Below are 24,501 nucleotides of genomic sequence, written 5' to 3' on the forward strand. Positions count from 1 at the left end.
CACTTGACACGGGAACAGCCGACTTGTGCCTTGACGTATCGTTCGGTTTTCCATTGATATTATTTGAGCTTCCATCGAAGCTCCGCTGCAAATGTAAAAACGAGCCGGAGCTTTTCTCCGACTGCACGTCCGCATTCTCCGCGACATTTTGTGATCGGGCCTGAGCTTTCGATAATTCGCTTTGTGTAAACGTGAGTTCTTGGTTTGATAATAATGAATTGCTGGCCTCTTTCAAATTTGAAAACGATGTCTTCGTACATTCTTGGCCATTATATTTAAAAATTTTTGGAGAGAGACTACGTGTTAATTTGTTTGATTGGCTTGTCAAAATATTGCTGTTACTAGTTGAATTTGGCAATTTATCGTCGAATGAAATCGTACACTCACTATTTTTGTCAATTGTATATTTGTTTCGCTGCCCTTCAAAAGACTTTGGTAAAGACTCCGTGCTTTCAATGTTCGTATAAGTTTGTACTGTGGATGCAGGAAACGTAATATTTTTATTTTCGATTGAGACTTTATCAACGTCGAATGATTTTCCTTCTAATGTCGAATCGCTTTCACTTTCGTGGCAAAAGTCTATTGATTTTCTATCAGCATTCGATTGGATATATGAAACTGTAGATCCCAAGTCCAGGTTTTCATGTTCAAAAAAATTTCCGCAACTCTCTGTATTTGGCGTATTTTCCAGATTTTTTTGCGTCGAAACGTTAGTATGATTGTCATCGGTTCGGCTGATACTATTACCAGGTGTATCTGAAATGAAATGCTTAATAATTATATTCTATTGCTGATCTAATATATTTTCAATAAATAAACAATCAGTCAACTAACTTGAGTATACAGAATACTTGGTAGACGATAATGAAGAATGTATTTTAATGGGAATCGAAGATATAGTGGAAGATTTGTCAATTACTTGAGGAGATGAGCTGTACCGGTACTGTTTTGTTGAAGGATACGATACCCCTGTAAAAACTGTATCGCTATATTTACCTGCTTTAGTACTTATTTTTGTAGAATTCAGAGTTTGAATTTTTCTAGCTCCTCTATCTCTTCCTGAAACATGCGTAGATTCTATAAATAATTTAACTAGACTTCCAATGTTTTTTAATCGATGATTTAGTCATAAACAAGTAGGATTTGGATACTTATTAAATTGATTTTGCAACAAGTTGATAAACGTAAAAAGCTCAAGGTGATTCAATGAATACAATGAAGAAAATTTTATAATTACAATAACATTGATTCTAGACTATTTGTCATTATCAAATAGATCTATTGTAATTTATTATATGGATTAATACATAAACATGTAGGAGGATAATTAAGGAAAAAATTTTTCAAGCTGTTATAAAATTTTAATCTTTTTTTAGTAAGTCTCACATTGATATTAACTTATGGCAAGAAAAATTGTGTAAATGTGAACAAAGGAAACTAGCAATGTAAGTATCAAGGGAATACGTCTACTATGATTTACAAAAAGTTATGAAATTTCATGTATTACTACGCAATTTTTCCCAATAAATTTTCCAACTGTTACATCAAGTTCAAAATTCTTTTTGTTAAAGATTTCACTTATAAGCCCTTTCGCTATTTATATACAGACAAAATAACTTTTTTAAATATTTTCGTACGCCTAAAAAAGTTGATAAAAATGGCACTTAACAAGATATTTGTAAGAGCATTATTAATTATTTTATTAACTTTCTACACGTAAATTCCTTTAATATATTATGAATAACATCAAGAATAAGATAAAGAGGAAGGAGGAAAAATTGCAAAAATTTTGATTAAATGAACACGATCAAGGCTGACTGCATATTCATACGTTAACATTTCTTTGTTGTTAATTTTAAAACTTATGAAGATACATTCACAAAAAAATTGGTAATAGCCACTTAATCCAGCTACCCCAGTATGCATCAATAATTCTGTTCCCGGTGTAATTTCCAGTTTTTGTCGTACAATAGCTATTGCCATTACTTCTAGCTCTCGTTCCGTAGTTTAATCCAGAGCTGGCATAGGCGCTTCGATAAATATTCGTACCTGCTCGACTTATCAGGTTTCTTCCTAGTCTTGCGGCATCAGTGCTACTATTTTGGCTGTGAATTCCATTTTCTACCTGAAAAAGTAAATTTCAACTGTAATTCATTTTGTAAATGTTAAAACTATACTTTTGAAAATGCTCGGTCGCAATTCAAAGGCTCAATGGACGTGCGAATATAATTTCGGTTGTTCGAGAAGTTGAAAAGCTTTGCAAAAGCCTTTTACTCATTATAGTGACCGATGTGAGTTTGCAGCAACATCAACTAACGTTTCATAATTTGAAGCTCAAATTCTCAATCAACTAAAATTGCTATTAGGTTCGAATGTCAGGCTGCCAATAATAGATAGAAAATACAATCTCAATCAGTCACCAATTCAACTGATTGTTCTTTTCATTATAACTTGCGTTGCTAACCATCACCTAATTCGAAAGCATTCATTATACAATTTTAAATGTATTTCATCGCACTTGATTATTAAGGTAATATAACGTTTTATCCGTAATTCAAAATTGAAACGATTCTTACTCATAAGGCAAATCTAACATTTTCTTAACTAAATCTATTGAAACATCAATATAATTATAAAGAAAGATAAAATCTATTTTTTAATTTTCGTTATTACTCTCCTATTTCTGGTGTATTGAACTTGCATAGCCCGGACTATCTCGAGACTGTGCGGCCTTTCTTGTATGCATGTTCGCAAGATCGCATGATTGTCGATGTGGTTCGTAACATACTAGCGGATGGTTAAGATTGGGAACGCTGCCTTTTTCAGAGCAGTAGAATTTAAATAATGAATAGACATGCCACTTTGACATGTCACGGTTTGTTGCAATTAAAAATCACTCTATTCTTAAAGATGAAAATTCGGCTTAAGGTGAATGCAAAATAAAACCTTGTTTAAAAGGAATATTGATAGATTTAACAAGGCTAAGTGTGAGTTCTTTCTGTCGGCATTTAGTTTTTTCACTTGCTATGAACGGTTATGTAAAAAATCTTATTGATTGCACCAGTATGTCTTGGGAATTTCAGTCAAATACTATTGGAAAGCATTTAGAATTAAAATAACATTTTGAATCAGAAATTTTTATTATTAGTATAATCCAATAAAATAATATTTTTAATTAAATTGTATAAGATAAAATTTTTGTTTTATAAAAATAAAATATTGGCTTTCAACGTGAAATATATTGATCTTGCAAATACTTGTAATGCATCTAAACTTAAACAAACAATTACAGGTCTCTGTTAACTCCATGCAGAGAACTTGCATAAGAAAAAAGTCAAACGTAACTCTAACTAGTACAATGTCAACAAAAATAAGTATGCGAGTTCTTTTCAATAAAAACTATCAAATTTTATCAATATTTGTAATATTATAATTTAATATTTTACCAATTTATGTATTAATCAAAGTTTAAATTATAAAAATATTATTCAACAAAATTAACTTACAGCAAGGAACTTTCAGATGCGTTAATTTTAAATTAATCATTTTAATAACAAATTCCTTAATAACCTAGTTTGTAATGGTAGTGGACTGAAGGTAAAGGTAAAGGTGAATTGCGATGGTAGTGATTCTTCATGTAAAAAAATCTCTGAATTCATTGCGAAGATATATTTATTACTATTATTATTTACTTTTACTGAGTGGACAAATAAAACTGTAGCAAATGGCTTGAAAAGTTATTGATAAAAGTAAGCCAAAGATTTTTCACTTAACAAGAACTCGTCGGACTTTCTATAAAATAATTATATATTAACGGACAAATGCAAGAACAAAAATCTTATTTGAAGTCAACGTACTCAGAGGATGCGTAGGAGTTAAAAGAATTGTCACGACTAAAAACTTACATAACTTTTGAAAGATGACATGACATTAATAAACTGTAAACTTGTCAAACACTATGAAGATGTCGCGCGAGGGATCCTCTTGACAGCGATAATAACAAGACCTATTACATCACCAATAAAACGGAAATACTTAATATTATATTCCAAAAGTGAAGTAAAAAACATGAATAATATTTGCATAATATAACTACTTGAGGCTTTATATAGTGGTGTCGAAGAGCACTGTACGAAAAGATGCAAAGATAAGCCAAAAAATAGATAGAAAAGCTTTTAGTCTAAACACCGTGCAGGAGACGCTCGATACGCGACGGTGCGAGAACAACTTGAGGTCGAGTTTCGAAGTTTGTGCCAGGCCGAAAGCCGGCGACCCAAGAGTCTTGCACGTCCCTAGTTTTAAACCTCGCTCTTTCTCACTCTCTCTCTCTCTCAATCTCTGTCTTTCACTCATGCATACGCGTATACACATCTCAAGTTTATTCGCTCATTGGTATACACAGAGCCTATTTTAAGAGTATTAACGTTCGCCTCTGCTTTTCTTTCTATCTTACCGTGCTAGCTTCTTCTTGCTTGCGCCCTTTTGCCGTATAATACTCTCAGTTTACATGTTCACGCGATTGCGTCACCGATGTTATGTCGTGCTTATGCATATTTTAAAACGATACCTTGCTGCTATTCACGCATTCAGTCAAAATAATTATTCATTATTATTTATTTAAGAAAATAATAAGATAAGTGTAATGTATGTCATGTAATTCTTTATTCAACTCAACGATCATGATATTACCATTCAGCTGACTTTCGATTGTCTAAGAAATTGTCAAAACGTATTCTTACTCAAACTCAAGCTTCAAAACAATAATTATAAAATGTTTTAATGATTTTGTAAAATAATTGTGCTATGCGAAATTTGACAGCATTAGGGAACCATTATGAACTGTTACTATTAAAGAATATATTTATATCTTGCTGTTCTTCAAAATGAATCATATTTTATATTATCAAGCAAACTTCATATTGTTTTCTAAAAAATAATCATTCCGGGACTCGGAAAAGAATTTTTTTTCATTGATAGTTCCCTGTGACTAAGAATACGAGTACGATAATGTTATATGAATCGGTACTGATTGTCTGGTCGTGTGATCCAGGTTCACGTACAACAAAATAAAAAAATACGTGGAAATTCAAATGATTAAATCTTAAAGTTTCCTGAACCATACGTTACTAGTGCTGCCAGCAGTAGGAATTCGAGAACATCAATTTTAGTCGCGCACATGCTAACTCCGTCGGCTAGCTCAACTTCATACTTCGTTAGTCACTCGAGATAAGTTCTAAAGTTTTACACAAGATTACTAGTTGAAAAACTTTCCGATAGATTTCGCTTATCCGCTTCCACCGCCAAATAAGTACAACTTTACAACTAAATTTTTCATGATACATATATTTTGCAATAGCTTATAATTTTCTATTTGAAACTTGAATGATATTCGTCTTCTCCTAAATTATGAAAGATTACTGATGAAGTAACTCGTGTTTAGATTTTTCTTCGCGAGCAACATTTTGTTGAGAAAAACTAGAATTTTACAATTGTCCCCGCAGCTACAGATAGACGATAAGTTTTCTATGAAGGTAACTGGCAACAAAATAGTGAAAATCAGCGATGGTGCGGATAGGAAATAATTAATATCGTACGATTAATTATGATCTCGTTTGACAAGAAATATATTTCGACTTCTCTAGACTATAAAACAATTCATTCTAAGGTAAATTTAGCATCTGTATCGAAGGGAAAGCGTCGAACTTTGAACTTGTAGTTCCAAATTTTATTATTTTCCTCTTGCGCCCAAGGAGTCCCGAAGGATGAGCGATCGCGGTCAGTCTGTGACTAGCCAACACTGCAGATAGTCACAGTTTCAAATGATAGTTCATATTAAGTTCAGTGTTTTATTCATAAAGCAGTTAATTGTACATTCGTGTACTGCGTTACGTTTTTATTTTTGTATTATTCGCTGCCAGTATATGTATTTATTAACAAAGTTTCACTTAATAATGCATCAAGCTAGTTAATAAATAACAATATTTTATATAACCTCGCTTAACGGATGCTACAAAAGAAGAAATTGAATGATTAATAAGCACAATTTCGAAACCAAGCAAAACTAACACGGGAAAATTTATATATATATATGTCTTTTATATATATAAGACATTATAAAATAGGAGAATAGTTTTGTAAGTTTTCTCAATAAAAATATTAATAAGCTAGTACATGTAATTTTTAGTAAAACATTCTAAAAAACGGATTACAGATAGTAAAAAACTAGCTCGTATATAAGCTCTATAATGTCGTATGATACGATCTTTGCAAAATTTCTAATATTTAACCTTTTGAAAAGTATTTTTTTTCGATATAATTTTGGTGATTTTTATAAGGTTTCAACCTGATTAATTTCAATTAATTTCAACCTATTTACCGACAGCAAACATTAGGATTAATTTGGAACATTAATAAAAAACATCTCTTAAAAAGGTTTAAAGTTAATTAGCAAATGACAAGAATGAACTATTATCGGAAAAATTTATGAAATATTATAAGATTCCTTTTTATTTTTGTCATATAATGTAACATGCTCTACTTAAAGGGATTTTCAGATCTTCATAACTTTTGTTTTCAGACTCTTGTATTGTAGATATTTACTATTTATAGATATGGTACAGTGTATTAAAAAATTAGAATGAATTTGACAAAATATTTCTGAAAAAAATTAAAATAAATATTTGAAAAGTCAGTGCTAATATATACAAAATTAAAGGTCTAGTAAAGATGATACTCTTAATTTTTAATAACCGATGTATATTTTTAATTTGAAAACAAGATCAACTTTCGCGATTAAGGAATAATGAAAATATTGAAGCATGTACATTTGAAATGTAAATGAAATTCATCTGAATATTAATAAATGAATACTGAAAATTTCTTTAGCAATGTGGAAACGTCTGGCGTGTGTTGCTAAAAATAACTGTAACATGCGGACGAGGAAATATTTTGTACAGTTAACGAAAAGTTATCCACGCTTGGCACTATAAATAGGAAAACTGAATCATTAAATAATATATATTTGATGAAATAATAAATTACCATTATAGTAAGATCATGCCATGGTAAGGTAATTATTGTACAAAGCATATTGATTTGTGAGGTTTGATCAATACATTCCACAAATATAATTTTCGTTGTATTTGGTATACGCAATTCTAAGAGGATGGCTTATTACGAATATTGAATTTAGTTCCTTTCAATGCATTGATATCTAATCCGTCTATCTGAATATCGACAATCAAAACTAATAATATTTGATTGATCATCAATTGGTAGGACGCGGATTTCATCTTTTAGAAAATATGTTACGTTTAATTGTATAGTAGTCGGCAGAAATTTATACATTTTATCGTTAATAAAAATCCTATTATTTTCATTCGACTGCATCTTATTTTTGGAATGCATACCTTTTTTGAATGAAATTGTTTAAACGTCTTATTTTTATAATGCGTCTAGTAGATAAGAATTTTACATTGAGTCGGTGCACTTGGTCAGTTATATTTGTGCCAAACACCGAGCTTCTAAAATTGCCGTTTCTTAAGCCGTTCATGCTGTTTTTGGCCTCTGACACAAGAAACTTTTGAGTTTTTAAGTTTGCAATTTTCAAGCAAACCTAAATGAAGCGTGATAAATTTTATTTGTCTTCCTGATTCACTACTTCATGGTATAAAAACAAAACAAATGGTTTACATTACTCATTGTCGTGTGATGCAACCATATTTTACATGTGATTCATTGAGAAAAACCAGAAAATGTATCGTCATGCAAAGAAATAAATTAATTGTCAAATAATTAAGAACTTCGAGAATCAGTAAAATGATCGACAGTTGAATAACACAATCCTTATCGATAAGGTGATAAGATCAATTGGCGTGAGTAGTCATGATGTTTATAAACACCACGTCTCGGCTAAAAGTCAAGATCTTCCACGTATGGCAGACGTAAAAGAGTAAGAGATATCCAGTAGTAGAAAGAAGCTGTATATATATAGAAAATTAGGCCAACGTGCTTCAATTTATGTTCGCCTTCCTCAGTCGAAATGTACACGTAGTTTTCACTCAGATTATTCATCTGTGACAAGTTCCTCATCTTTATCAGTCTATTGTTATTGTTTATTTTTCATATGCATTGTGATAATACGGAACACCTGTATAATTCCTCTTTGTATTAAGAAAGTTATTTATCTGCAACGTCATTGTACAAATTGCTATCAGATTATCATTTACATTTACGAAATTTTAATTGAAAAATAAGGTTTGTAATTTTTATATTAATATTGTAATTGTATATTCAACTGATTTTTAGCTTCAAATCTTGCCAGTTGTATTTTGGTACTCTCTATATTATGACAGAAGTAAATTCAAGCTCATTTTCAAGTAGCAATTAACATCCATATCATTATTATTGCTATAGCTACTTGTTATTGAAATAGAAGCTCAATAACTGGCGATCTATTCCACCCAATATCAACATAAAAATTCACGCAATTGGCTTTGCCTATTAATCTTTTAATCTTCACATCAGGCTTTTGATTGTGAGATATCACATTTATAGTATCACGGAAGGGATGCAAGTATGTGACTATTGAACAAAGTATCAAAATTATTGATTACTGGTTGAAATAAACATATTGTAACAATTAAAGTCAATTCTAGAGATATAAAAAGCAACTTCGGATTGCAATTACGTCACTTTTTGCATAAAAGTGGCTAGTTGATTTTTGTTCATTTGAACTTTCAGAAGCGCAAACTGATCTCTGAATTTGAAGCCAAGTTATTCTTATATGTTTTTACTGTCATTCTCTTATCCTCTTTTTCGTTCTCTTTCCGACATTCCTGTTGGCTCATTCATTTTCTTTTTTTTTTTGGTTCCCCACTTCTGACTCTTACTCTTGGCATGCGTATCAGTATTGAGTAACAGATAGCAAAAGGAATAAATAAGTCCTATGACGAGAAATGATGCAAGGACGATTGCAAGTGCAGGAAAAAGTCCTTGAGAACTAAGGAATGAATGGACAAAACAATTAAATTATTGGAAAAGTATATAAGATATGAAAAGCACGGGGAAGTATGCGCATACACAAGCTTGTCACTGAAGAGAGGACTTGTTGGAGCCAATCTCAAATTACTGGTTGCGAGTTTCGTTGTGCCGCTATTCCACGTCTTCGCCCACTTGCTATCCACGGCCTTTTATAGAATGGGTATAGTATAGTAAGAGGCAACGAGTCCTGCTCCAATGAATTTTCCAAACAACGCGAATGATATATCGTTTTCCATGTTGTTCGATGTAGTGAATCATCGGTCAAATTCTGAATCGATTGCTTTTAATATGAAAGCTATTCTTATTAAGTTCAGACAATAATAAACTAAGAAGTCTGCTCAAATGCACCAGTAAGAATGTTTATTTGAGCGCCAATGGTATAGACGTGAATAAGATGGGACACCGATATCTAAGATTGAACGAAAGGTAAGTCACGAAGACAATAAGTGAAGAAGAGAGTAGAGCGAAGGTGCCGGATGCAAGCAGAGCTTGCGAACAGCGAGGGGACGAGAGAGAGAGAGAGAGAGAGAGAGAGAAAGAGAGCGGAAGATCGGTAGAAGGGATGGTTATGGTCGTAAGCGAACGAGAGGAGCGTAAGGCGCATGCGCGAGGCGAAAGCTCGACACGCGAGCCGCGGAGTTGGCGCGGCAAACGAACGACGGCAGTTCACGCACTACGAGTAGGGCGCTGGTCGGCACCGAAGCACCCCGAGCGACAAGTGAAATAAGCGAAAGAGAGAGAAAGAGAGAGAAAGAGAGCGAGAGAGAGAGAGAGAGAGAGAGAGAGAGAGAGACGCACGCACCACTCGCCACGCATACTCTGGTATATCGTTGGCCAGATTAAAAGTGGAACGAGCCAACGGAGACACCTTGCTAAGCCGACCGTTCTGAGAAATTTTCTTCAGAGCTTAGGGAGGACCAACGGTGCCCACTCCTTGCAACACGATACCCCATTCAGTTTCATTGCTCTTTGCTCGACCAAGGGCTCGACCAACTGAACTTTCAACTTTTGCTACGACTACTTTTTCTTCTTCTTCGACCTATTGATAGCGGATAAACCGATATGTCTTCTGCAGTAGCCAAGACTTCAAAGTACTCGTACCGCTCGACCGGTACTGGTGGCCAGGCAGACGTCAGCATCGAGTACAGTGCCGATCTTAGTGCTTTGTCCCGACTCGAGGTAAGTTTTATCAAGCACTCATAATCACTTCTTCATACAGCCCTCACCCTTATCTATCTCGTCTTACGTCAAATCTTTTATTTTACACAAATATACACCACGCTTTTCAAATGGCGCGATTCTAATTCAAATTTCACTTTCATTTTGCCCGAATTCCCGAGTGAAATTAACATGTTTGTGATACCGTAAAGTGATTGAAAGTTCATTGCTTCAGAGAAAAAGCCAGCACGTCTTTTGACGAAGACTGAAAAATTGTGAAAATCGTTCAGTGGTTAACTTTAAAAAACCTGAAAGTTGTATTTGTGCATCATTCAAGTAGCATTGAAGAAATTCTCGCAAAGTTTGTGCTCTATTTGGGAAAACGTTGTTTCCTCAATAAGCTGACTCATACCGAAACTTCCTCGGAGTGAAATGTTTAAAAATAAAATGAAAAACTTGAAAGCACTTGGAATATTTTTAAATTTAGTAATTGGCCACTAATCACTTTTTCCTAACAGTTTGAGATCAAGGAAATATTTTTAAACCCACAATTACGTAAACTTGAAGGAAGTATTCATAGACGAGTTATCTTGGAAAAATAGTTAGATAGGGCAAATATACGAGAGCTTTCTTATTTTTAGTGACTGGAGTATAAGACAAAAGTGTTGAAATTACTGAATGTCTGTTACAGGACAAAATCCGCCTATTGCAGGATGACCTCGAGACCGAGAGAGAGTTACGTCAGAGAGTAAGTGTCATTATAACATGTACGAAAGGTTTGTTTTTTATTCAAGTAGTCATAAAGAGCTAAATGAAAAGTATTACGTAAAGACTACACGATTAATAGAAAAGGAGAAATATAAATAATCGTTGTACTAAACGGTGCGTGAATTTAATTTTCTTATTTCGAGAAGCATTCGGTTAAATTCCAACATTGTTATGAATATCCACGAACGAAATCGTGGCCAAAGATAGTAGCGATGACTCGCACTAGTGCATGCGTAGGTCACCATGTCCAGCTCTGGCGCTGTAGTTATTTTAGGCAAGCTTCGTACCACAGCTTCTCGCTACCTTTTAAATATTATCAATTTTTAATCACTTTCACTTATTCTTCACTAAGATTGGTATAAGTCAATTTCCCTCAGTTTATTCATCATTTTTTGTCATATCGATTTCAAGCGTTACATTCAAATTAAAAACATGTTTTGATTCATTATCGAAGTTACAAATTTCACAGAGATATTACAGTATTTATCAATGGCTGCTCATATTTTTGTAAATGATCTATTTATTTGGCAGCTGTGTCTATAAGATGGAATGCATAAAGATGAAATATTTCAGTGAATTTATATTGAAATAACGCAGTGACATGGTTTTCGTCAAAGGTTCAAACGGAGTAGGCTATAATGCAATCAATTTTTTAAATAATTTTATGAAATATTCCAAATATACAGTTTTATAATAAGTTGCAGGATGGTTCGGATGGTTGGCATCGAGCTCTATCATAAAGTTAAACTGATTTTAATAACAGGCTAGGCTGGTAGCATAGGTGGTTGCACTACTAGCGCCTCGTTCTGATATGAATAAGACGCTGAATTTAGAAACGGTCGCATGAAATTAGATCGCGATGCTTGTGTTTATAGTAGGCTGTTCAAAAGAGAAGTGGGAGGGAAAGAGAGAAACACACACACACACACACATACACACATGTATCTATGTATATTTTTATATATGTTATATATGTATAAGATTGTCGATCTAATTTTATCTAATGATTCGGATAAAATAAAACATAGATTAGTTTTTTTACATAATTTATTAATTAAAGCAGCCTAACTATTGGCTATTGTAACCTTGAAGGACTTAAAATCAAATTTACTACATGGATTTCAAGTGTACTACACTGTTAAATCTACAATCTAGATATAAGCTAATAAAGATATTCACATTTACATGAAGCTTTAACATAAAAAATATTTTGTGAATTTGGTAATAGTAAATAATTCAAGATTATTTTAATCATCTTGAGAAAAGTTTATGATTATATTTTTTTATACAGGTATCAATATCGCGTTGAATCGTTGGCTGTCAATCATTTTCATGTTTCAAAACCATTATCGTAAATTAAAAATTAAATAAGTTTTGTGAAATACATTGAGTTTAAATAAACAGGGTGATTTATTTCAATCAGTTCTATATTAGAGAAAAACCTATTACGTTGAATAGTAACTTGTATAAAAATTTGTCAGTCAATCTATTAAATAAAGTGAAACATGACAAAACTAATAAAGTTGTAAATAATAAACTTTTTTCTTATAGATCGAACGAGAACGAGCAGATTTGAGTGTGCAAGTCATTCAGTTATCAGAACGTTTAGAAGAGGCTGAAGGCGGCGCTGAATCTCAAGTAAGTCAGGGCATTTCCAAAACTGAAGTATGGTAATAGTTGTCACTATTGCTAAAAAAATAATATTGATTGAATATTAATTTTACAGTTTGAAATTAATAAGAAAAGGGATACTGAATTATTAAAGTTAAGAAAACTTTTAGAAGATGTACATCTCGAGAGTGAGGAAACTGCACATCTTTTGCGTAAAAAACACCAGGAAGTCGTCGTTGATTTCCAAGATCAAATTGATCAGCTCTCCAAGGCTCGTGCTCGGTACGTAGTAAACTTATATCGCTGATTATTCGTTTGAAAAATAAAAATTCAGAAACTCGAAAGGTTTATAAATAATATAAATCCGCTTAGCAATTAAGAATATACAAATATACAATATATCGATATTCAATCGTTCGGTAAATTTTTGTATGTACATTTTATTGATCCAACATTTTTTCTTACACATTATGTACCGCAACTACATTTTCAACGGTTATACTTTTTTGTCTTTGTCAGTTACATTTTGCGAAATTTTCTTCATTATTGTTTCTTTTAAATTTGATTATTTGTATTTTCAATACGTAAAAAAATTTTACCGTATCTCAACTGCCTAGAGTTATGTTATTGTCCGTTATTAAATAAATTTAGAGATAAAGGATACTTTGAATAAAATGAAATATTAAACACAAGTTTTAACCGTTTTTAATAGTATGTAATGTAAAGGACTTTATAATTTCATATTTTTCATTACCATCTAGTATATGAATAAATTGCCAGAATAGTATAGAATTGAGTTATTTACATATATTTACGACTTGTACAAAAATTAACTCAAACAAATAGATAACAAAAAAAAATTATTAACAGAAAATATATATTCATGTAATGTTAAACGTGATATTTCATTGTGAAATTTTAACTATGCAATGCGATAAAAATCTTGTTGAAAATATTTCTTTTTACATCTAAGTATGAAATGTTATGTTTATAACACTAGTACATTATCTCAAAGCAATATGTAGTTGAAAAGATCTATTTTTATTTTATATTGTCTGCGAAACTTATTTTTTTGTTATAACAAACCGTACGTTATAACAAAGATAATATTTAGAATATAAAACAAAAATACAAGAACTTGTATTTTGAAAAACAAATGTTCCGCTTTTCGAGCAAATCTTGGAGTGTTCCAGTTTTTGTTGGAAGTTTGAGTCTCGCTAAAAATAACGTACTTTTCGTTGTGGAAAATATCCATTCGGAATTACTACATTCTTGATTGCCTACTTGTGAAATCATGATTTAGTTTTTTCTTAATCTTTGATTACTTAAAACTGGTACAAAGACGAATCAATAATAGAGAATTCCTCATTTTTTATTAGAGCTTTCAATACTCGTCTAGTCACTGCAAAGACTAGACAAACTTTTATGAGAGCTTGTAAAAAATATAAATGCACATATAAACATCCTCACAGAAGAAAGCGAGGGAAAAGAATGAGAGAGAGAGAGAGAGAGAGAGAGAGAGAAAGAGAGAAGAGAAGGAGAAGGAGAGGGAAAGAGAAACTTTGCTGAGCTTAAGCTTGCAACTATTTTTAGCACGTTTTGCAGTCGAGTCGAGAGTCAACGTTACCACCCTGCTCGCCATATTAGTACACGTTGAAAATCAGCTCGCCCGCACGAATCCCCACTTATTTTCAGAATTAAAACTGTCTGACACCTTACACCTTATGACGTAGACTTGTGCGTGCTCAGCTTTCAAGGCGTGGGCGTTTTGTATCGCGAGAACTTTGATTTTAACACATCCGCTGCATTCTTCAGTGAACTTCAAATATGCAATTATGTTTCACGCAGAATGAACCGATTAAGTCCATGACGGACGCTTTTCCAACCTTTTCTTTAGTAGCGTGACTAACTATCAAATCGATCCTTTAAAAATTTCAAAATACACAATTCCGACGTAAAAAATACTGATCTTTCGAAATCTGTTTTCAGAATTTCATAAGAATTAATATTAAAGAAGTTACATTTGTTTATCCAACAAAAAACGGAAAATTTTTGACGATAAAATTTTTTCTTTCTACATTTTCACATCGAAACAATATTATGATATCCCCGATCAATAGTTTTCGCGTCCACGGACCTTGAACTTTCAAATGAAAATATAGGGTTTTCGCCGAAATTGGCAGACTCAAAAAAAATTAGTATACACATTTTTACCAAAATAGGAGAATTTTCTGTCATTATCAGCAGCCATATTAGATCCGATATATTAAATTCAAACGTTTTGATAACGAATTTGTAATAAACGCCCTCCAAAATTCCAACACACTAATTTTCACGACATTTCAAAAGATGCTTGTACTCGAAAATCATAATATTATTCGTAATTTTACAAAAAATTGTCTTTCGACCGCTACATTGTAGGTCGCCATGTTAAATTTCAAAAAACCTATATATACGTTTAAATGTTCAAGATCCATAGACAAAAACTTTATTAATCGAGAATATCAATATACTGCTTTGATAAAAAAATATAGAATAAAAAAATTCTACCATAAAAAATTTCCCGTTTTTTGTTAAATAAACAAATATGAATTTTTTAATATTAATTTTTATGAAATGCTGGAAATAGATTACAGAAGATTAGCATTTCTTATGTCGGAGTAGTGTATTTCGAAATTTTTATAGAATCAATTTTTTTTTTTTTTTTTTTTTTTTTTTATTTTAACGTCGCTCTATTTATGCTCCATCAGTGCTAATTAGCGACGGAGGCTTGCAATGTGTTTCAGAACAAAGCACATGAAACTTTTTTCAGAGGTGCTTGTATCAGCAAGAACTGGGAATCGAACCCGGGCCTACCGGGTGCGAGTCCGTCGCCCTACCGACCGAGCCATTGCAGGCCTCTATAGAATCAATTTGGCAGTTAGTCGTGTTGTTGAAAAAAATAGTGGTAAAACGTCTGTTATCGAGGGTCAACATTGATTGTTATAAACACTAATGAGTACGATCCTCGGCTTATTTCTTCATATGTAAAATAGATACAAACTCATCTTTAAATTAAATTTTTTATCAACATATTTCAAATAGAATTAACGTTTTATGTAAGTGTTAAGCTTTAAAAGGTTCACACGTCCTACCGCAGCTTTGGAGCTGTTGATTGATTAAAAAATAGAATAAATTATTACATTCCAAAAAATTATAGTCTTTATTTATATATTGTAGATGGCGTATGAACGATAGATTTTTTTATGACTAAACGATGTTAATAAAAAAAAATTATTTATTGCAGAGCCGACAAAGAAAAAGCAAAATTCCAACAAGAAGTGTATGAGCTCCTTTCCCAGATCGACAATGTTACCAAAGAAAAGATTATGTCCATCAAGACCGTTGAAAAATTGGAAATTCATGTATCGGAACTCAATGTTAAGATTGAGGAGCTCAATCGTACTATTGTTGATATCACAAGTCACAAAACCCGTTTGTCACAGGAAAACATTGAACTTGTTAAAGAAGTTCAAGACCTAAAGGTAACGCGTTTGCGATGATTTGGAATAAACATAAATTACATAACTTTCAGCAAACGCATGTTCACGATGAAAGAGCAAAGAGAGTTACTTATTTTAGGTGAACATTGAAAACATCACTTACCTGAGATCCCAAATAGCTAGTCAACTCGAGGATGCACGTCGCCGATTGGAAGATGAGGAACGCCGCCGATCACTTGTTGAGGCATCTCTTCACCAGGTAAATAGCTAACCGATTATCTAGTAGTTTTTTAGATTTTGAATTTCTTTGTTATAATTATATCTATAATGAGTCTAATAAAAGACTTAAAGTACAATAAATTCGGCAGGTTGAGACAGAGCTGGAGTCAGTTCGCGTACAAATGGAGGAAGAGTCAGAGGCCCGTTTGGAGCTGGAGCGACAATTGGTGAAAACCAATGGAGAAGTTTCCATCTGGAGATCTAAGTACGAAACCGAGGCAAATGCACGCGCTGAAGAGGTCAGATATCACTCCTAGTTTCCTATACAATCGACGAATAAAAATGCTTCGTGCAAATTCAAGTTAAAAATGATAAACGATGCACTTTTAAGATGATATGCTTAATTTCAACATTTTATTTTCTGTGACAGGTCGAAGAGTTGCGCAGGAAATACAGCGCTCGCATCCAAGAACAAGAAGAGCAAATCGAAACTCTTCTCGTCAAAATAAACAATCTTGAGAAACAGAAATCACGCCTCCAATCTGAAGTTGAAGTTCTCATTATTGATTTGGAGAAGGTGAGAAAGACAATGAACAACCATGCAGTCGATACATAAAGAGTGGTAAAGTATAAACTATTTAATTTGTGTTTTATTAGGCTAATGGAACAGCTCGGGAATTGCAGAAACGCGTTGAACATCTTGAAAAAGCCAATATTGAACTTAAAACACGTCTCGAAGAAACTATTCAATTGTACGAAGTGAGCCAACGTGATTTGCGCAACAAGCAACAAGAGCTTCAACGTACTAATGCCGAGCTCGACAAAACTCGCGAAATGAAGGATCAATTAGCTCGTGAAAATAAGAAACTGTCTGGTAGGTCATCATCTTTTTCGATGTACTTTCACTTACAACTATTCATCAATTATTCTATTCATTCATGCCAAGACATAATCTTTTTTAAATGAAAATTACGATCAAAAGTACTAGTATTTTTTTAAATAAATACATCATAGAACAATGTGTTCAATGAAATTTTCGCAATACTAGTACTTTGTGGTTTCACATCTCAACTCTTGCATAGCTCAAACACAACCTCTCAGACTCGTCAATGATTTGTTAAAATAAATACCTGTATGTTTTGCGCAGATGATTTGGGCGATGCCAAGAACCAACTTGCTGATATGAATCGCAGATTGCACGAACTTGAACTTGAGCTTCGTCGTCTGGAGAACGAACGCGAAGAATTGGCTGCTGCTTACAAAGAAGCCGAGGCCGTAAGTTCATAATTCAAAATTGTGTTGATCTTTTATTGGATACTAATGAAATCCGGCATTAAACAATTGACAGGGTCGCAAGATCGAAGAACAGCGTTCTCAAAGACTTTCTGCTGAACTTAGTCAACTCCGTCACGAGACCGAGCGTCGTCTTGCCGAGAAGGATGAAGAAATTGAGGCGATTCGGTAAGTATTAACTACTACGAATTTTTAAAATGCTTATCAAATCTAGGTATTATCAGTAAGCTTACGAAAACTATTTGAGAGGCAACTAGTATGTGCCTCGACCAGCCATTTTTCAATATTTATTAAAAAAAAGAAATAATTGTGATACTTTAAATAATATTATCGATTAGATTTCAATATCCTTTTCTACTCAATGTTATCATTGAAGTATGACTAATAATTGGTGAATTAAGTTATGAGTAGGATCATTAGAAAGCTTTGGATTATGTTAGAAGCTTATTGACTATGCGTGTTGGTCGTTCTCCTAAATCCTTATTCCATTGCTACTTTTCCATCCGACTCCATCCATATAAAATCTGAAAAAATATTGGATCCCAAATTGTTTATGGCTGAGATGATATATAGAAAAGGGCTCTGTCATCGCTCGGAAGGACTGCTAATTTCGAGTTATCTACACGTGGACTTTGACGAGCCGAGCATCGTTAGTCCTCGACCTGTATATTGTGCGTAGAGAGATGGTTCGCTAAATCTTTCATCACGATCATTCGTTAATAATAGAGCCGATACTGTGATTAATAGCTACTATTCATCGGTCAGTCAACAGCGAATCAAGTCTCGAGAGTTAGGCAAGTTGATGGGTGCTAGGAGCCGAGTCTACAAATGGTAGAGCATCCGAGCCCACAACTGCAGTGTATTTTCGATCATTTTGAGTGCAATCGGCGTTTACCACTTACTTTAGAATCAAACTGTCAAAAGAACAAGAAAATCTAACGAACGAACAATCGAACGAACAATCAAGAGAGCAAGAAGACAAAATAATTAGAAGAAGAAAAAGAAAATAAAACATGTTTGACGTGCCGTTATCACAAATGCCTGTGGCTCCCAGCCGTTGGAAGCATCTGCCCACAATGGTTTACGAACGAAACTACAATTATGGTATCAATTACTACCAACCTATGATAGATTTAATCGACCGCAAAGAAAGTGGTGAATTGCCAAAGAGTCCGTCTGCACAGTTCATACAACCACGTAGTATGTCGGAGCATGACTACGTGGTGCCTTACACTCAAGATGAGCTTGCAAGACATGTCGTCGCTGCTGAGTTACAGGCGAAGGAACATCTCAATTACTTCAAGGTATACACCTGACACTTACTCTTTTGTAAGCCTGCTAGTCCAGCGGAACGTTTGTAACACTTTTTGACGTTTGAAAATTCACTGACAAACTTCACTGACACACCGGATATTTTTACAATAAACGTATCGTCGAATGTATTGTAAACTTTTAATCTATCGAGTAACATATAACTTCATAAGTTTCGCGTTATTTAAAACCAAATTAATATCGCAATGATTTAGCTACATTAGTCATGCAGTCAAAAAAGCTTATTATTGGCAGGCTAAACTTGAAATAATTGGCCCTGTACTCTATCTATTAATCCAAGTATATACGCTACATGAAATATTGAAATTATTTTGTAGAGATTTCTTGAGGAATAGAGACAGACTGCCGCTGACTTTTAAAATTGAAACAAAAAATAAGTGCAACGAAGCTAAGTGAGGACATTTCAAGCGGATGAAATGTATAAAATGCTTGTTACGGATTTTTAATATTTCACGGTTTCGGGTAGTTCACGCGCTCAAGCTTCCTTCCAAACTTCTGTAGTTTAAGTTTCGATGTTCCGGCCTTGTAAATATAAAGTTTTAGAAACTAAATTTTTGCCGTAAATTCCATTTTTCTATCAGAATTAACAAATAGCAAAAGAATCTGGTGAACCAAGTTAAAAGACTTCTTTATTTTGGAGTCGTTCAATGAAAAACTTATTAACGGTTGAATAGTCGCCGATAAATTTACGTAACAGAACACAATACAATAATGATTTAGGTGCGTCGACTTCCGGGGTTGTGATTTCTCGTCGAGTACGTAAAAATAGGCCAATGAATCAGCGCGTTTAATAAAGTATAACAAAGGAAAGACTCGAGTTGGGTGATGAATTGGAAAATTGGCGAAGTGTAACCTTTGGGTAGCTCGGTTTTCTAAATCGGTGCGGTACAAGCAGGGCCAGGCAGCAGCAGCTGCGCTAGCGGAGAAATAGATTCGAGATAGACGTGGAGAGCAAGATTGAGAACGAGAAATAGAACAAGATTGCGAGCAAGCAGCAAGCGGTTAAGCGCGGAGCTGGCGCTGCTGCGATGTGCTGGCCAGCTCATTGCTCGCGACGCGCCGTGCCCGGGCAGTTGTTTTGCGCTTGGCGTCGCCTTCGGCTCCGCATTTCCATCGATTGTAATTGTTATAATTTTCGAAACGCGAGTAACATTCAGCGGCGCAGTTCTTTCTGATCGCGAAAAAAGCACTTTGGCGCACCGAGCGAGGATCGATCGATTGGACGCGCTCGCCACAGCTCGCCCAAGTTAGCCGGGCTCGGAAAGATCGACGACGGAAATAAAAGCGAAGTTTGCTCAGTTGGTTTTCACGTAGACAGACTCGCACTTGGGCCGCAGAGAGGCTAAGATTAGAGCGACTACAGTTGACAGAGCGCTGACATGTGGTGTGATTAGGCGGCGAAGCGCTCGGACTTCAGCAGGCAGAAGTGCGTGCAGGCAGCCCGGGTCTCGAAGGAGGTCTACTCGAGCAGCTTGCAGGCCGACGCGAAGAGCTTCGAGATCCGCCACGGGCCCTTGGAGCAGCAGGAGCAGATGGGCGAGCTGCGCAGGGAGGCTCTCCGCGATCTGCAGTCCGAGGAGCAACTGCTCGAGTCTCTGGACCACGGCAAGAGCCTGCGCGGCAAGTCCGCCAAGGCCATCGAGTATCAGCTGAAGAGCAGCGCGCTAGTCAAGCTGTCGCGCGGCGAGGAGCTCGCCGACGCCAGGAAGCACCAGCGGGTCGCGGTGCAGCTGTTGCACGACGAGCCGGAGCACCACAGGGCGATGGAGCACCGGCTCAGGAACATGACCGATCTCGACAAGTTAACCGAGCCGCTCCACGCTCTCTCCCACGAGATGAAGAGCTTCGAGCAGAAGAGCACCCACTACTTTGTCGACAAGAGGTCTGCCGCAATAAGCCCTTTCCCTTCCCTCCCCTCTCCACCCTCACACACACACACACATCCGAGCCCCGGCCGCCGCTTCTCGTTCGTAGCGACCAACTCGCACTGTATCTCTCGCACTCTAGCTCGACTCGATCGCAGCCATCAACCACTTTAATTGAGCTCTCGTTATTTGCCCAATGATTTGCAGCAAGCAGATGAGCATAGAAATAGAACAGTTGAACGCGCGCGTGGTCGAGGCTGAGATCAAGCTCAAGACGGAGGTGCAGCGCGTCAAGAAGAAGATGCAGATCCAGATCACCGAGCTCGAGCTGGCCCTCGACGTAGCCAACAAGACCAACCTCGATCTTCAGAAGACCATCAAGAAGCAGTCGCTCACTCTGACCGTGAGTATAGGCGGAGGAGGCTCGCGACGGCCGGCAGCCGCTCGAGCCGCTCGAGCCGCTCGAGCCGCTCGCTTCCGTTAATCCGGCGTTCGATCTGACCCGCAGGAGCTGCAAGCCCACTACGACGAAGTTCAGCGCCAGCTGCAGGTGACGCTCGACCAGCTGGGCGTGAGCCAACGCCGCCTGCAATCCCTGACCTCCGAACTGGAAGAGGTTCGCGGCAACTACGAGTCTGTGAGTCCCTCTGCGAGTCGCTGGTGCGCAGCTCTCGGCGGCCGGTCTGATCGCTGCTTTCCGTCGTTCGCTGTTCGCAGGCCCTCCGCGCCAAGAGGACGGTCGAGCAGCAGTACGAGGAGGCACACAGTCGCATCAACGAGCTGACCACGATAAACGTGAACATCGCCTCGTCCAAGGCCAAGCTGGAGCAGGAGCTGTCCACCCTGGCCGGCGACTACGAGGAGGTGACCAAGGAGCTGCGCGTGAGCGACGAGCGCTACCAGCGCGTGCAGAACGAGCTCAAGCACACCGTCGAGATCCTGCACGAGGAGCAGGAGCGCATCGTGAAGATCGAGGCCATCAAGAAGAGCCTGGAGATCGAGGTGAAGAACCTGTCCGTGCGCCTGGAGGAGGTGGAGGCCAACGCCATCGTCGGCGGCAAGCGCATCATCAGCAAGCTCGAGGCCAGGGTGAGTGTTCCGTCGCTCGTCGCTCTCGCTCTCGCGCTCGCCAGCGGCCCAGGCTGATGACGCGACCGTCGCTCTGCGCCGCAGATCCGCGACCTCGAGCTGGAGCTCGACGAGGAGAAGCGCCGGCACGCCGAGACGGTGAAGATCCTGCGCAAGAAGGAGCGCAACATCAAGGAGGTGATGATCCAGGTGGAGGAGGACTCGAAGAACATCGCGCTGCTGCAGGAGTCGCTGGACAAGGCCAGCCAGAAGGTCAACATCTACAAGCGCCAGCTGCAGGAGCAGGAGGGCATGTCGCAGCAGAGCGTGACGAGGGTGCGCCGCTTCCAGCGCGAGCTCGAGGCCGCCGAGGACCGGGCCGACTGCGCCGAGTCCAACCTGTCGCTGATCCGCGCCAAACACCGCAGCTTCGTCACCACCTCCACGGTGCCCGGCTCCCAGGTCTACCTCGTGCAAGAGTCCAGGCAGGAGCTCTAAGCTGCGCTCCGTCGACTCTAACGACAACAACAACGTGTCGATCGGTGCCGCGCGGTGAGTGCCCGGCCTTCGCTCGCGGCCTCTCTCCCCGCCTCTACATTCGTACTCTTCTGTCGCAGGTATCTCCGCCCTAGGCTAGATGTCTGAGAGGAGCCTCGGAGCGGCCTGCAGTCCGAACCAATGACCGCGCTTACTCGGTGTTTACCTCATCCGGCTACGTAATTTACCTGTATTCCAAGCAGCATTCGCCACATCGGTCAGCTTCGATAAAAAAAATCACATAAAAAATCACAACGACGAGAGCAACGGCAATGACAGCTTGTGCGCCCGTCCATGTGTGCACTCTCTTTTCACGCTTTTCATCTGTCGGCTCGACCGATCGTTCTTCCCTCGTTAGCCTCCCGCTAACGGACCTTGCGCGCTTCCAAAATCGTTATCATTGTCCCAAGCGACCCGCGACCCGTGACCCGCGATCCGCGATCCGCGATCCGAGAGCAGCTCCATTCTCGACATCACACAAGACTCGCGTTGTTTCGCTTTTTTATACCCCATCACGACCGCAACCGCACGCATCTTCATCGCTCTGCTTTTACAATGCGCAATAAGCTGCTTTCAATCGTCCTTTATGTCATTATTTCTACTGCGGCCGCTACTGCTACTGACGTTGTTGTTACCGTTACAGACCCGTACTGCATGCCCACTTGACGTAATCAAATACATCATTGATCAAGCCTTTTCATTTATTTATTTTTTCTATAGCAATATTTAAAACTATGAAAATACCGTTAAGTCGGCTCGTAAGTAAGAAATAAATGTAAAGTTTCATTAAAACAAACTGTCTTATGAAGCACCAAACAACACCCACAGAAATGACATTATTTTGACAAGTAAATCGTGGCGGAAACCGTGCTTCGTGAGATTTGCATTGAGTGAATTTTATTGTTCATATTATTGTTATACCGATCATTATTTTCATGCAACTATTGCATCTATTTTTCTTTCTTTTTATCTCGTTTTGTTATCCAATGAAAATCGAGGCTGTTCCAGAATAAACAATTACTCATGTTTTCACACGATTGCCATCGCGCGAGGCAAGTGATTTTGAACAAATTTTTTGCGAGTTATGCAGAACTTGCTGCTGACAGTCCACGTCGAACTTTGGCAAAATCACTTACGTGACATGGCGACTTTTACGGAAATTTGACCAAATTCGTGTGCATGAACAAAAGCACATTACCAGGAACAATTTATACTACAGTCAGCGAGACAGTGAACTTGTTTAAGTCAATCAATAATAAGATTATTGTATACAATAAGCAATAATCCGTGTAACGATTAATTTAATAAATAAATTTTAAATTGTACAAAAATTTTTATTTAATCCTACTGTTTCAATTCTTATTGGAATTTATTCCTGAAAGTTCAAGTAACAGAATATGTTCCTCAATGATTTTCTTGACCAGAAAGCTTTCATTATGTAGTTTTAACATACAGCAATCACATCAAGTTGCAATTCAGTCAGCGCAAATGCATTTTATTACTCTATGGTTGCCCGATAATACCGATACTAGGCGCGCTCTTCGTCAAATCTGACGTAATTAAAAACCTTGTTTTCCTGAAAAACATAATTTTTGTTTTAATATATTTATTTTTATGTGATAGGCATTACGTAAAACTTGAATATAAAATTATTTTTTAATGTCCACCCATCTGAGTGTATGATTGTGCGATATCCACTTAATTAAATTCAATTTTTTTAACTCTTGGCAAATGAGCTGGCTAAAAACAGATGTCAACTTTGATTGCGTGTCAGGAGAAAACTTATGAAAACCATTTATCAAAAAGCAATTTTTCCAACTTTCAGAAATTACATTTTTTTTCATTTAAAACAATTCAATGAATTTGATCATACTATTCAACAGTGTAAATTCCAAATTTACAATATTTAAGAACATTAAATTTGGCCGATTATAATCTTGCTCAAAGTTAATAAAGTTAATAAAGAAGTTGCGATATAGAAAATACACATTTCTATCGAAAAAGGTCATGAAATATGATTGACATCTGAACATAAAAAACTCACAGGTTTTCTGAAGGGGAAAAAAGTATCTTTTAAGCAAATAGAGTAATTGGAACCTCGAATTCTCGATATATACTAAGTTGCA

The 24,501-nt window shown here is 36.6% G+C and overlaps 1 protein-coding gene across 1 annotated transcript; it reads left to right on the forward strand.

Annotated features, from left to right (window-relative positions):
* The first annotated feature begins 9,689 nt into the window (after window positions 1-9,689).
* LOC131664748 (paramyosin, long form) lies at window positions 9,690-23,171 on the forward strand. Its single transcript, XM_058936077.1, has 16 exons — window positions 9,690-10,221; window positions 10,892-10,948; window positions 12,520-12,606; window positions 12,695-12,861; window positions 15,866-16,103; window positions 16,201-16,320; window positions 16,430-16,579; window positions 16,711-16,857; window positions 16,938-17,154; window positions 17,428-17,555; window positions 17,629-17,741; window positions 20,978-21,173; window positions 21,279-21,407; window positions 21,488-21,859; window positions 21,944-22,390; window positions 22,456-23,171. The coding sequence occupies exons 1-15, from the start codon at window positions 10,105-10,107 to the stop codon at window positions 22,334-22,336; spliced, it is 2,631 nt and encodes an 876-aa protein (XP_058792060.1). The 5' UTR covers window positions 9,690-10,104; the 3' UTR covers window positions 22,337-22,390; window positions 22,456-23,171.
* The last annotated feature ends 1,330 nt before the right edge of the window (window positions 23,172-24,501 follow it).

This window comes from Phymastichus coffea, unplaced genomic scaffold, assembly GCF_024137745.1.
Source record: "Phymastichus coffea isolate CEN01 unplaced genomic scaffold, Cenicafe_Pcof_1.1 PCOF00045, whole genome shotgun sequence".
Taxonomy (NCBI): Eukaryota; Metazoa; Arthropoda; class Insecta; order Hymenoptera; family Eulophidae; genus Phymastichus; species Phymastichus coffea.